General features: G+C 46.3%; 1 protein-coding gene across 1 annotated transcript in view; it reads right to left on the reverse strand.

The window, feature by feature from the left end:
* Positions 1 to 6795: 6795 nt before the first annotated feature.
* The window catches only part of trim62.1 (tripartite motif containing 62, tandem duplicate 1), a 118020-nt gene continuing 111542 nt past the window's right edge, over positions 6796 to 13273 (reverse strand). The window contains exons 4-5 of the mRNA XM_070860179.1: positions 12939 to 13054; positions 6796 to 8849 (exon numbers count right to left, since the gene is read on the reverse strand). Coding sequence (XP_070716280.1) covers positions 8299 to 8849; positions 12939 to 13054 — 667 coding nt within the window. The 3' untranslated portion in view covers positions 6796 to 8298. The remainder of the gene's footprint in view (positions 8850 to 12938; positions 13055 to 13273) is intronic.

A 13273-nucleotide genomic window follows, 5' to 3' on the forward strand; every position in this document is an offset into this window, starting at 1 on the left:
CTCTCTCTCTCTCTTAGGCCGTCCCTCGTATCGAAGATGATTATGTGCGGTTTCACAGCTGAGTGTCAGCGGGCTGGACAATTTTAGCAATGAGGAAAGATTGGACAGACTGGGGTTGTTTTCTTTGGAACAGAGGAAGCTGAGGTGAGACTAGATTGAGGTGTGTAAAATTATGAGAGGCCCAAACAGGGTGGATAGGAAATATGTATTTCCCTTAGTAGAGAGGCCAATAACCAGGGGACACAGACTTAAAGTAATAGGTAGAAGGATTAGAGGGGAGTTGAGGAGAAATGTTTGCACCCAGAGGATGGTCAGGATTTGGAACTCACTGCCTGAAAGGATGGTAGAGGCAGAAACCCTCATTGCATTTAAAAAGTACTTGAATATGAAGAGCTAGAAAGCGGGATTAGGCTGGATAGCTCTTTTTCGGCCGGTACAGGCACGGTGAGTCGAATGGCCTCCTTCTGTGCCATAAATTTCTATGATTGTATGTGACACTGGAGACCATCATTGCTAAGCCTGATGCTGCTCTCAGCAGTCATACACACATTTTCCTAATGAGGTCGCTAGAGTCAAACATGAACGCTGCTTGACTTTTTAAACCATTTCCGAGATCAGAGGCACAGGTCAATTATTGCCTGAGCTGAGATCACCTTACTCAGCAGAGATTGAATCTGGTTCTTCTGCTATGGGGAGGGTCAGTCACAAAAAATCTTCGTCAACGGTGTTCCCGTCCTTTCATATAAATTCCTCCATGGCCTTCCTCCACCCAATCGCTGCAGCCATCTTCTCCAGCCACATATCCCCTCCCTGCATGCCCCACTCCTCTGACTCAGGCCTCTTTGCCCCCCACAGTGGGTGAGAGCCTTCAGCTGCGCATTCCCTCCTTAAAACTTTCTGCCTCTCTCCACCTTTAAAAACCTTCCCAAACTCCATTTCTTCGACAAAAGCTATTGGTCAACCTTCTCAATCGCTGTCTTCCTAGCTCAGCATCAATTTTCCTGTGAAGTGTCTTGGCACAGTTCTTAATGTTAAAGCCACTATTATAAATACAATTTGTTGTTGAGTCAGTTGGAGAAGCTGAATACTGTAACCGTAAGACTATGTCACCTTGCTATAAAATCATTAATATTAAAGTGCTGGTTTCAGCTTACCAGGTATTCAACTGTTACTAAATGGTGTTTCGTGAAGCAATTTGTGGCAAACAAATATTCAGATGGTGCGATACACTTTGGGACCATGGTTTTTTTTATTTTGAATAGAAAAATTGATGCCTGAATTTCACAGAATGAATTTGAAATCCATCCTATTTAATTATTTTGGCTGTGTGTGTGAATCATTCCATTTTCTACCCTACCTTGACTGCACTAAATCATGCTGGGACTGGTTTCACAAGCATCAGCAAGCTCTCTGGGATTTCACCAATGTGAACATGCTTCGCTAGATCACAGGCATTCGACTATGAGGGGCATCTTAGTTGAAGGCTATTGGTGGTCGCCCTGTAATCGCTAGGTACAACCTTCCCAGCAAGAGTCTTTGGGCAGTGATCAGCAGCAGTAAATTGGCTGCTTTTTTTAGCCCTTTGGATTAAGAAAGACAGACTTGCATTTCACTAGCGCCTTTCACGATCACCGGCTGTCTCAAAGCGCTTTACAGCCAATGAAGTACTTTTGGAGTATAGTCACTGTTGTAATGTGGGAAACGCGGCAGCCAATTTGCGCACAGCAAGCTCCCACAAACAGCAATGTGATAATGATCAAATAATCTGTTTTTGTTATGTTGATTGAGGAATATTGGCCAGGACACCGGGGATAACTCCCCTGCTCTTCTTCGAAATAGTGCCATGGGATCTTGTACGTCCACCTGAGAGAGCAGATTAAGGGCACTGAAGCCAATTTATAGCACACCACAAAACTGTTCGGGTCTTGTTGAGACTGTGGCCACCAACATCTTTAGAATTTAACTTCTCCGAGTTGAATGATAAATTAGATACTGGGATGGCAGCTGGTGTTTTTTGCTTAATTACCGTAGGAAATCAAGGTGAAATTGAGTTTCTCAGGACTTTTGTTTTTAAATCAGCGGGGACAGCTTGCAGCAGCAAGTTGGAAATATTGGGCTAAATGTGTAACTGAACTATACAGACTCGGAAAATCCCAGCTTCGATCCCCATTTTTGGTGAAGTTTGTTGACCTCAGTTGGACTGATACTATGGGTGTAACATTTTGCCTTGGCTCCCCTGGGCTGCTGTTTCATAATCTAGTGACTCCTGTTGGATGGTGTGTGTGCGCGTGTGTATATGGTGTGTGCGCGTGTGTATGGTGTGTGCGCTTGTGTATATGCCACATGAACCAAGGTCGGCTGTGATGACTCGTGTGGTTGACTAAACAGGTGACACTCACTGCTTAAACTCGCACAGGAAGAGTGGTCTTTTCACTGAGGCGCCAAAGCACAGCTAGCACCCACGAAACTGTACCCCAGCATCCGTCAGCACCTTCGGGATAACAAGGGAGAAAATTGAAGAGGGAGAGGAGTGAGTTTGATCGGCTTACTGGTCTTTTCTCATCCGATACAGACATTTTAAACCCAACAGGCTCAATCAAAATAAAACATCGCTGAAGCCTCCCGTCAAAAAATAATGTATGGCAAATATGTAAGCAGCATCCCATAATTTTATTCAGGACATAATCAAGGAGGAAACAAACTATGTGTTACATTCTGCAGGTCTGAGACTAACATGGTAGGATTTCCATCATGCATCTCCCACCGCCCAATAATCCCACCCCAACCAAATCAAACACCTTCAAAGATACTACGGGCGGGCTTCTAACATTCATGGGCTTGATGAATATTTCAATCCGAAGTGCGAGAAACAAATACCTTTAAAGGATATCCTTTGGATAGGCTGGACATACAGTTTGTATTGATGTGACGGAGTTTTCAGCTTCACATCAATGTAAACCATCTACTTTTAGCATGCACTCTCGCACTGTTGGGGTTCCACACGGGCAGCAGCTTGGTGCAAGTACCGAATATTCAAAGTCCTTTGGACGGTCTGGGAACTTTTGGAAATGTTCAATTGGTATTAACGCCAGCAGAGAGCCCACAGTCCCACCAGCTCGCTCCGGACATGGGCATTTCACCGGCTTTCGAATGGTGCATTCAGCTCTGTGCAGATTCCTACTCTTGTCCCTGGGTAAGAAGTGACCCAGGGCACGTAGCTCCGGGCTGCCTGTCCCCACGCCAGTTATTGCAGGTGATCAGCTGGGACCAGTATGTACAGTACCACGACATCCATTAATTCAAGGGCAACCTTCACAAACCAGTCAAGGGTGAAATGTAGAACACAGCAGAGAAGGCTCAGTTGACAAAAGAAATACTACACTAAGTAAGACTTGTGATCTAATTAAAGAGGTGCTTTTAAAAGGTGACGTAACCATCCAAGCTGCCATTTTATTCAGTACTGTATTACTTAAAATGGCCCCTGCTTGTGAAGGTCAGTGAGAACGAATTTATTGTGTTCTCATCAATCTTTGACTGAGCAAGTCTTGGGCTTCAGCACATTATCACACCTTGATGAACAGAGATTGCTCCTCTAATTAGTTTGGGAGTTGCTTTGTTCAGATGGGGGAACCAGATCAGAAACCGCTCACTAGTGGTCCGCTGAGCACTGGCTCATCCAAGGATAACCATACAGTCTAGAAGGTTCAGGATTCCTGCTCTGTGTCTAGCCCACTGTTAGGACTCTACAACTCACCTCAGCAACACGAGGGAAAGGTGAAGTGGGGGTGATGACATAAATCCCTCACTCAGGGTTCCTAGTTGTGATCAGTAGACACGGCATCCTTTTGGAAAGTATGGATATTGGGTGAGGAGAGGACCGTAAGAACTAGGAGCAGGAGTCGGCCATACGGCCCCTCGAGCCTGCTCCACCATTTAATACGATCATGGACTCCGCTCCACATCCCTCCCCGCTCCCCATAACCCCTTATTGGTTAAGAAACTGTCTATCTCTGTCTTAAATTTATTCAATGACCCAGCTTTCACAGCTCTCTGAGGCAGCGAGTTCCACAGGTTTACAACCCTCAGAGAAGAAATTCCTCCTCATCTCAAATTTAAATGGGCAGCCCCTTATTCTAAGATTATGCCCCCTAGTTCTAGTCTCTCCCATCAGTGGAAACATCCTCTCTGCATCCATCTTGTCAAGCCCCCTCATAATCTTATACGTTTTGATAAGGTCACCTCTCATTCTTCTGAATTCCAATGAGTAGAGGCCCAACCTACTCGAACCTTTCCTCATAAGTCAACCCCCTCATCTCCAGAATCAACCTAGTGCACCTTCTCTGAACTGCCTCCAAAGCATTCTATCCTTTCGTAAATACGGAAACCAAAACTGTACGCTGGGTTATGAGTCAAATAGCTCCACCACAGTCACAGTCTGGGTTCACACAACCAATGGCCACTTGAGTGAGATACTGGATTGTGACAGGTGCCCATGGAACCAGCAACAAATCAAAGCCCTCGGGGGGTGGGGGATAGACTCAATAAGAGAAGGATTGCGTACAAAAGGTGGCCAATTTTCAAGACTGATTAATAGGCCAGTGCACTACAGGCAGGGTTCAAAATCAACTGTGGAGAGGCTCTCAGCTTTTATTTTTTCCCCTGAACTGCAGTCCAAACAATTAAAATCAGGTGAAATCAGCAGCAAATCATGCTTTCTCAGCTTTAAATTAGCAAACATCCATCATCGAAAAATTTCACCTTGCGTCAGCGAAACAGTTTCGCAGGCAACAAATAAAATACTTCAGATTAACGGTCCCGACCTGTCCTCGAAGTGTAACGCTTAAAAGGAGCCGACACATCACAAGCTGCATCTCCAGCTGTTCGTCTGCCACTGAACCCGGCTGTGCTGCCTTTCGGTGGCACGGGTGGCTGAAGGCACACACACACAAGCTGAGGCACAGCCTGCACCAAACTCACCGCAGTTGCGGCTTGCCACAACTGGTGGTTCCCAAATTCGGCCCTCATTTGGGAAAAAATTTTGGGGGGGGGGGTGTTTTGTGGAGGGGGTTGTGAAAGAGTCATAATCAGACACAACCGCAACAAGGCTGAACAACAGGGTGTTTAAATTAATCGTAACTCCAGAATAATCAATTCAACATCACACAGCAGCCGCCGCTGTAAGTTTTGACTTATTTTGAGCCGGCACGTACAAGTCAAAGAAATAAAATGAATAATGGTGCCTTCTAAAAATAAATACTCGAGAGAGAGAGAGGAAAGGTGAATGATGGGGCTAATAACTCTCAGTCGCCCCAGGCTACGGGAATGAGTCACGCTGCTAAATCGGAAAGCCTTGGCAGCGAGCCTCCCCCAATGGCTCAGGCAGTTAGTCCCAGTAAGTGGCTGAGCTACACGGACCGCCGCTCGATCAATCTCTCATTGCGCTGAGCGGGAGGTTTGACTGCGACGGGGCTTACACGATCAGCCGGGGTCCTTGCACCATTTCTTCACTCAGAGGATTGTGAATCTTTCGAATTCTCTGCCCCAGAGGGCTGGCTGTGGATGCAGAGTCGTTGAGTGTATTGATGGCTGAGCTAAGATAGATTTTTGGACTCTAGGGGAATCAAGGGATATGGGAATTGGGTGGGAAAGTGGAGTTGAGGTCGATGATCAGCCATGATCTTATTGAATGGCGGAGCGGGCTGGAGGGGCAGGGCCGTAGGGCCTACTCCTGCTCCTAATTCTTATGTTACTATCCAACAACCTCGGCTGCAATTTCTACATATGGGGGATGTTGGGCGAGGGGTAGGGTTGGCTGTGAAGGCTTCCGCAGTCAAATAGTCCGATACTGCCAAAGCTCCCGTGTGAATATGTCAGCAGGAACTCGAGTGGGCCCAGAGCCTGTGCACCTGTACCCCACTGGGAGTCAGCCCCTTCAGGAGAGAAGGAATGGGCAAGAAAAGGAGACGGGGTTGAAAGTGCAGCTAATGTTGCTTCTTTTGAATATACAGTGTGGAGAACATCGCTCCAGGCAGAAAATGCCCATTTTGGCCCTTTACATTGGAAGAATAAGTGCAGAAATATGGTTTGTCTAAAAAATGCACTATACCCGGACTGAAAGGAATCACTTGGATTGCAGTTACTTCGTGTAGGGTGCTAACTAATGAGTCTTGTTCTGTCCTAACTCTGCAAACCTACGGTAAACAGTCTGCCAAACCAACAGAACCACGTCCACCACTTTGATTTTAATGCACAGGGTGAGTGGTGTCAGTACTCGGGGGCGGGAGTGGACAATGTACTTCCTGCATCAAGCATCAAGCACTCCCATGGACTGCACACATCAGATGCTGAAGGTACTTTGGCTCTGCCCCGAACTTCAGAAGAGCACCCCTACTATATCCGTGGGACTTTGCATTTCCCGTTCCCGCAAGCCTTTTGCACGAGGATGCCGATTTAGTGCCATTATCGGAGCAGTTTTGTGTTTCTGGCCGCCGCCATTCGGGAGTGGGGCCACGCCGTTCAAAATAACTAGCACAGAGAAAAGTCTCTCACCCATCCAAGTCCGGGCTGGTCTCGGGGCGCATGCACGCTATAACCTTAGCACTGATCTGCAGCAGAAGCCTCACACCGTCACAAAGGTCCCGAGTCAGGGCCCAATCTGACTCCAGGCTGAAGCGGGACGATTCTTCCTCGTCAGGAAAGCCACTTCCCATCAGCATTAAAACTGTCATGCAAATGTATCCTGGCAGATAAAAACAGTCTGCATTCACCACCCAATCCCTAACCCACCCCCCCAAAAAAAGAACATTCATAAATAATTTGAGTTTCATTAAAGACACACTGACAGAAGTAAAGCACGGTGTCCCAAGGCCGACATGTGCCTGGCATCGATGTCTGTACGCAGGCGTGGTCCCATTCATCCACCACTTCGTCCATCAAACAAACTCCACGTTAAGAAATCTGAAAGCAACATAAACGAAAAGGAGTCCCAAACTCATTGATCGATGCACGTCCAGCCTCAATACCAAACGCGCTGGTTATTGTGAAAGGGTCTTTAAGACACCTCGGGTCAGCACTTGCTGACAGCTCATTTGCAGTTTGGCTAAAAATTCGCAAACTGGTTTGGAGTCCGTTTCGCTTCACACGTCATTCACATCAATTTGCATCAGTTTCAATCCCTCACTTACTCATTGCAATGTCTGTACCTGTAAGTATGCTCACGGGTTTGTAGAGCTGTTACGTGAGAGGTGGGCACCGGAGAGACTAGAGTGCATCATCATCCCCCGGCAACCAAATTTTAGTTTGATTTATTCGGTTTTCGAGTTGTTGTGCCCCTTTAACAAGGGGAGGGAACTTGGTTAGTTGTATGACATAAAATAGTTGTAGAGCTGTTGCATTGTGAGTGGCTTAGCCAGTCACGTGATGTTCACAAGACTCAATAAAACCCCAGTCAGTTGGGTCTTGGTCATCCATGATGAGGTATGCAGTTGTGAGCCTAGTGGATGAACTGGTGATGCGTCGTGTGATTGTTAAACTTTTGTTAACAAACCAACTAGTTCTTAATCAGAATGTGTTGCTATGAATTCTTAAGCAAGGAACCCATGAAGCAAATACATTACACCCACCCTCGTGGGTGGGAATTGCAGGCGACTGACCTGGAAAGAAGCACAAAGGCACACAGACAGGCATGCAAACAAAGTTCTGGGCGAAAGCCATCTGCTGCGCTTTCTGCATAAGCCTCCAACATTTAAACCTCATGCTGGTGACTGGATTGTTAAGTCGAGATGTGTCAAGTTTCAGGCACTGAGCCAAATGGGAATGGCGGAGGAAAAAAAGAGAAGGGGAGAGAGCGAGAGAGAAAATATATAACTACTAAAATATAAAACCAGTGAGGTAGCACAATGCAGCGGAGGACGATGGGCATGTTTGCCCATCCCACTAAGTTCCTGATTGCCACCTTGTCATTGTGGGGAAGCTGAGAGAGTCAAGGCTTGGTACTCCCAAATGAGGTGGAGGGGAAAAGGGAAAACAAAATGGAGGAAGAGGCACAGCAGGCCTATTTTGATGCACTTCCCAGAGAGCCAGTTTTGAATGGCACAGACAGAGACACTGGCAACAGGTTACCCACCTGTGCCCTCCCAGCAGTTAACGCCCTGACCCAGGAGGATCAGAGGTTCGAGAAGAGAAATAGATGGCCTTAATCTTAAATTAAAATCAAGAGGAGGGAGAGATGGCGGTGGGGGGGGGAACAGAAATCAAAAAGGGAGCTCTGATTTTATCCCAGCAGATTTTCCCATATTTTTAGATCCGGACGGTGTTGATTCGCAATGGTTGAACGTTTTTGCCGTTGGCGTGGCTCTGCCCGGGGCTGAAGTATGGGAAAAACTTTCTGTTGAACTTCTCCCGGAAGGTGTAAAGCCAGGACATGTCGTCGGCATTGTAGAAGGTCAGGAGGCCCCTATCGTAGTCAAAATACACGCCAACCTTCTCCAGCTTGGACTTGACGTTGAGCCGGGTCCAGGGCTCCGTGCAGGCGCTGTACTGATTCCCGTCGTGCATCACGATGCAATGGAAGCCTCGGGAAGGCTGGATCTGGATGCTTCCTTTCCGGCTGACGGACTCTAGCGCCACGCCGATCATCCACTGCGTTTTCTCCGACACCATCACCTCCCAGTAGTGGGCGCCATTGTCGAAGCCGTCCGACCCCAAGACGGACACCTCCACGTCAAAGCGCTTCGGAGAGTCTTGCAAAGGCTGCGGGTGGAGGTTCCCGTACGCCACGATGGTGCAGTCGTCGGAGAGGATGAGGCGTTGGTGGGCCGTTATAGGATCCAACGTCAGCGCTGCCGGGACTGTGGGGGAAAGAGAATTCAAATCGTGACCGTGCTTTCAAAATGACACGCGCCAGCTACAAAATCATTGGATTATGGGTAATCATCCATATCAGATCGTCACCAAGGAATCCAATAGGGAATTCAGAAGGAACTTCTTTACCCAGAGAGTGGTGAGAATGTGGAAATCGCTACCACAGGGATTGGTTGCAGGGATTAGTAACGATGCATTTAAGGGGAGGCTAGACAAGCATATGAGGGAGAAGGGGATAGAGGGTTATGCTGATAGATTTAGATGCAGAAAGAGGGGAGGAGGCATAGACAGGTTGGACCGAATGTCCTATTTCTGTGCCGTATATCCTATGTAATATCTCATATTATATATTTTGTTTTTAAATCTTTTTCTCCGTTTTCTTCCCTCCTCTCTTCGAAGAAAGAGAAAGAACTTGCGTTTATATAGTGCCTTTCATAAGAGTTTTCCAGCCAATTAAGTACTTTTGAAGTGTGAGGGCAAAGATCCTGGAGGAGCAGGGTATCTCAGACAGCAACTTCCTGATTTCCGCGTTTAACTGCGCATGTGCTGTCTGATATAATCCTTAATAAATGGGGAGCGCTGATAACCTCACAAAATCCGGACCACCGAAATACAACACACACACACAAATCTATCAGTAGAGGGAGCTGCAACCAGTCATTCATGTGGGCATCTGAACAGCAACAGTGCCACTAGATGGCGCTTCATCATAATTTTCATTAAATCCATTATTCTACAATGGAGTCCCATGCAACTACCAAGCCCTATCACTCGAGCCCTTGAAACCCAGGTTACTCAGTCTTATTTGAACCAAGAACCCCCATTTACTGATTCATCCTGTTTGTATTTTGTGGCCCTGGAGGTTCGAAAAGGGCTGCGTTTAGTGATGGCTAAACCTTAAATCAGAACTCCAGGATCTGTTATTTTCAGCGAACATACACAAAACAAAAATGGGAACGTGAATTTAAACTTCATAAGTGGTCCAGAGACCTCTCATGTCACAGTACTGTGCACAAAGACAAAAGGTTGAACATCCCTATTGTAGGTCACCTTATATTGAGCACCGGATTTGGCTAGTTGTCCATCCCATTCAGTCGAACATCAATCGGCATGGATACCGATGTACTACCAATGGCTCAATGAGTGAACGCACCACCTGCAGACCAGGAAGGCCCCCAGGTTTGATTTGTCCTGAGATAGCTGAACCTCAGCTGTGGAGGTCTCAGTGAGTCTGGGGTGATACTACAGAAAAAAACAGCAGAGTTTCTGCTCCTCAAAGGCCTTTCCGAGGATCTTAAGATTAAAAATGAACCATCGATATTACAGAACATACTAAAGCTTTTTCAAGGTCCGACATTGCCTGAAGTGATTGTGATGTTTCCATCATCGTTCCCCAGTGTGTCCACCCCCGCTGTTATTCATCAGATTCTTCATTCAGCTGCAGGCTACAGCACTATCGAGGGACCCAGAGTTACTGTGAGATTTTGCACTAATACATATTAAGAATGATGGAACAGGGGGGGGGGGCGGAATCCTTGTATTCATATTATTGTGCTAAATCTCTCAAATTAAAAAACACAAACAAATAGCAGCAGTGTGTCGCAATATTTTAGTTAGTTAAAAAATGTAAGTCTAGAGATTTTTTTTTAAAGAAATGAGATTCAGCCAAGAGCCAGTAAATTGACAAAACTATTATGGAGTAGAGTTGGTTAAACAGGTCGTTAGTTGGTTAGTGATTAACTGCTTATTCAATTCTGCCAGTACTTGATTGGATTCCTCCACAGAATGGCCTAAATTTACCCTCCTCGCCCCTCCCAGGACAGTCCAGGTCCAACTCCTCACCTCAAAAAGGTATTCAAACCCTTTCATTAAATTTGCTTCAGTGCTCAAAGTAACCCCAAACCCACTTACCCCACTCACGGACACAAATACAGGGAAACCAGGTGGACTTTTTGTAATAGAGAGCTCCACCTAGTGGACGACTGGTGTACTGCAACTACTGATGTAAATAATAAAGGATCATGTGGCAAGGTCACACGATGAGTTTCTGTATTGGAGCCATCTTGTGTAGTGTGCTGTGTTAGTGATGTAAGAATGTATCGCATTGCACTCAAGGATAAATAAAATACTGGCACAACTCAGACCTGTGCAATTTTTTATCTACACAATGTGATACTTTACTATGTTATTACATGCTGCGCGTTGACTACTCAGATCTGCCAGAAACTCTGCATCAAAGCCCCAGTGATATCCCGCTTTCCAGCCGCTCACTCATGCTGAACCAGACAATGTACATTCTTTGATACTCTGTTTGACACTTTGCTGAACAGCAAAACCCCGATCTTATCCATCCAATTTCACCTCCATTCATCACTGGCCTGCATCCTTATTTCACCTTCAGGCTGGATTTTCCAGAGCTTTCTCTCTTTTTTTTGAGCTGCACCCACCATAAACCCTAACTCAGCCAAGACTCTGCTGCAGGCATCCTAGCCAAAACCAGGTCCTGCTCACCTATCGCCCTCATCCTCACTGACCTTCCCAATCTGCAGCACATTGATCTCAAACTGCTTCCATGACTTCGCCCGACCCTGACTCAGATACGTGCACCAGCTCTGCACCTCAGCTCACACTGTCCACTCAGACCCTGAACTTCTCATCTTCCCTCTGTTCCACCGTCAATGACAGAACCTTCGAATATCACTCACCTGCTCCTGGAACTCTCTCCCTACACCCCGTTGCTCCGCTAGCTCTCCTCCAACCTTCAAAAGCCTATTTTTTCAACCATGTCTTGGTCCCCTCTCTTAACTCTAAGTCTTGCGTGGTATCTGTATTCCCTTCCCCCTGTAAAACAGTGCGGGACATTTTGCTGCATTAGAGGTTCTATATAGTGGTGTTGCAGTTGCAGTTGATTGGTAGATGGTGGCTTATTAGGTGATTGTGGTCGTGGGTGGTTAGAGGTTGCTTAGTAGAGAAGTTTAGAAACTAAATACATGGTGGAATTTAGTTTGTGAAAACATCCATTAAAATAAAATAAAACCTCCCAGTAGCTCAATTGGTAAAAGCACTGCCCTATGGACCAGGAAAGCCTTCAGTTCAATCTTCGGCCTGTGCTCAATTAGCTGATCTCAACCAGGGTAGAAGTAGGGATGTCACAATTGACTTCAATATCTCTAGGTGAGACGGCGTGGGGGGGGGGGGGGGGGGGGGTAAAAATCAGGCAGGGCTCTTCTAATCGTCGCCCAGGGGCAGTGGCTAGGCAAGGCATAATTCCACCCCGTCCTCTGTAAAACAGCCCATGGAACATCCCATGTCGTGGAGAGGAGGGAAGAAAACTGAGAAAAAGATTTTAAAACAAAATATATAAGTCATTACATAGGATATATGGCAAAGAAACAAGCCATCCGGCCCAACTAGTCCATGCTGGCGTTTATGCTCCACTCGAGCCTCCTCCTGTCTTTCCTCATCTAACTCGATCAGCATAACCCTCAATTCCCTTCTCCCTCATATGCTTGACTAACCTCCCCTTAAATGCATAGCTACTATTCGCTTCAACCAATCCCTGTGGTAACGAGTTCCACATTCTCACCACTCTTTGGGTAAAGAAATTTCTTCTAAATTCCCTGTTGGATTTCTTGGTGACTATCTTATATTGATGCCTCCAGTTCTGCTCTTCCTCACAAGTTGAAACATTCTCTCTGTATCCACTCTTATCAAAATCTTTCACAATTAGATCATCCCTCAGCCTTTTTTGCCTTCTATTTTCCCAAAAGAAAAGAGACCCAGCCTGCTCATCCTTTCCTGATATGTATACCCTCGCATTTCTGGTATCATCCTTGTAAACCTTCTCTGCACCCTCTCCAGCACTTCTATATCCTTTTTATAATATGGCGGCCAGAACTGCACGCAGTACTCTTATGTGGTCTAACCATGGGAGTCCGTGATTACTAATCCATTTGAAAAGGGGTCCTTCAACCCAAAAGGTTGTGAGAACCACTGCCCAGAGCAGCGTTGCCCATGGTTGACAGTAGGCTTTATGGTTGGCAGACCTGGGGCACCCCATTTAATTGGTTGCTCACCTGGCTGAATATCCTGGAACAAGGATTTCCATATGGTGTATTGCAGGGGGCCCATGTACTTTGAGGTCGGAAAGTCTTCATATGTTAAATTGGTTTCGTGGATTTTTCCCTTTAACCTGGAAGAGAAATCACATTTTAACGCAGAGAAAATGAACACTGTGACCCTCACTGGATCAGTCAGGCAGGATCAGGGGGCACAAATTTAAGATGTACAAGGCTAGATCTAGATTAGACGTCAGAAGGTGGTTCTTTTCCCAGAGAATAGCAGACCTCTGGAACAAGCTGCCCTCTCATGTGGTGGATGCAGACTCACTGAATTCCTGCAAGCAAAAGCT

Source organism: Pristiophorus japonicus, chromosome 18 (assembly GCF_044704955.1).
Source record: "Pristiophorus japonicus isolate sPriJap1 chromosome 18, sPriJap1.hap1, whole genome shotgun sequence".
Classification (NCBI taxonomy): Eukaryota; Metazoa; Chordata; class Chondrichthyes; family Pristiophoridae; genus Pristiophorus; species Pristiophorus japonicus.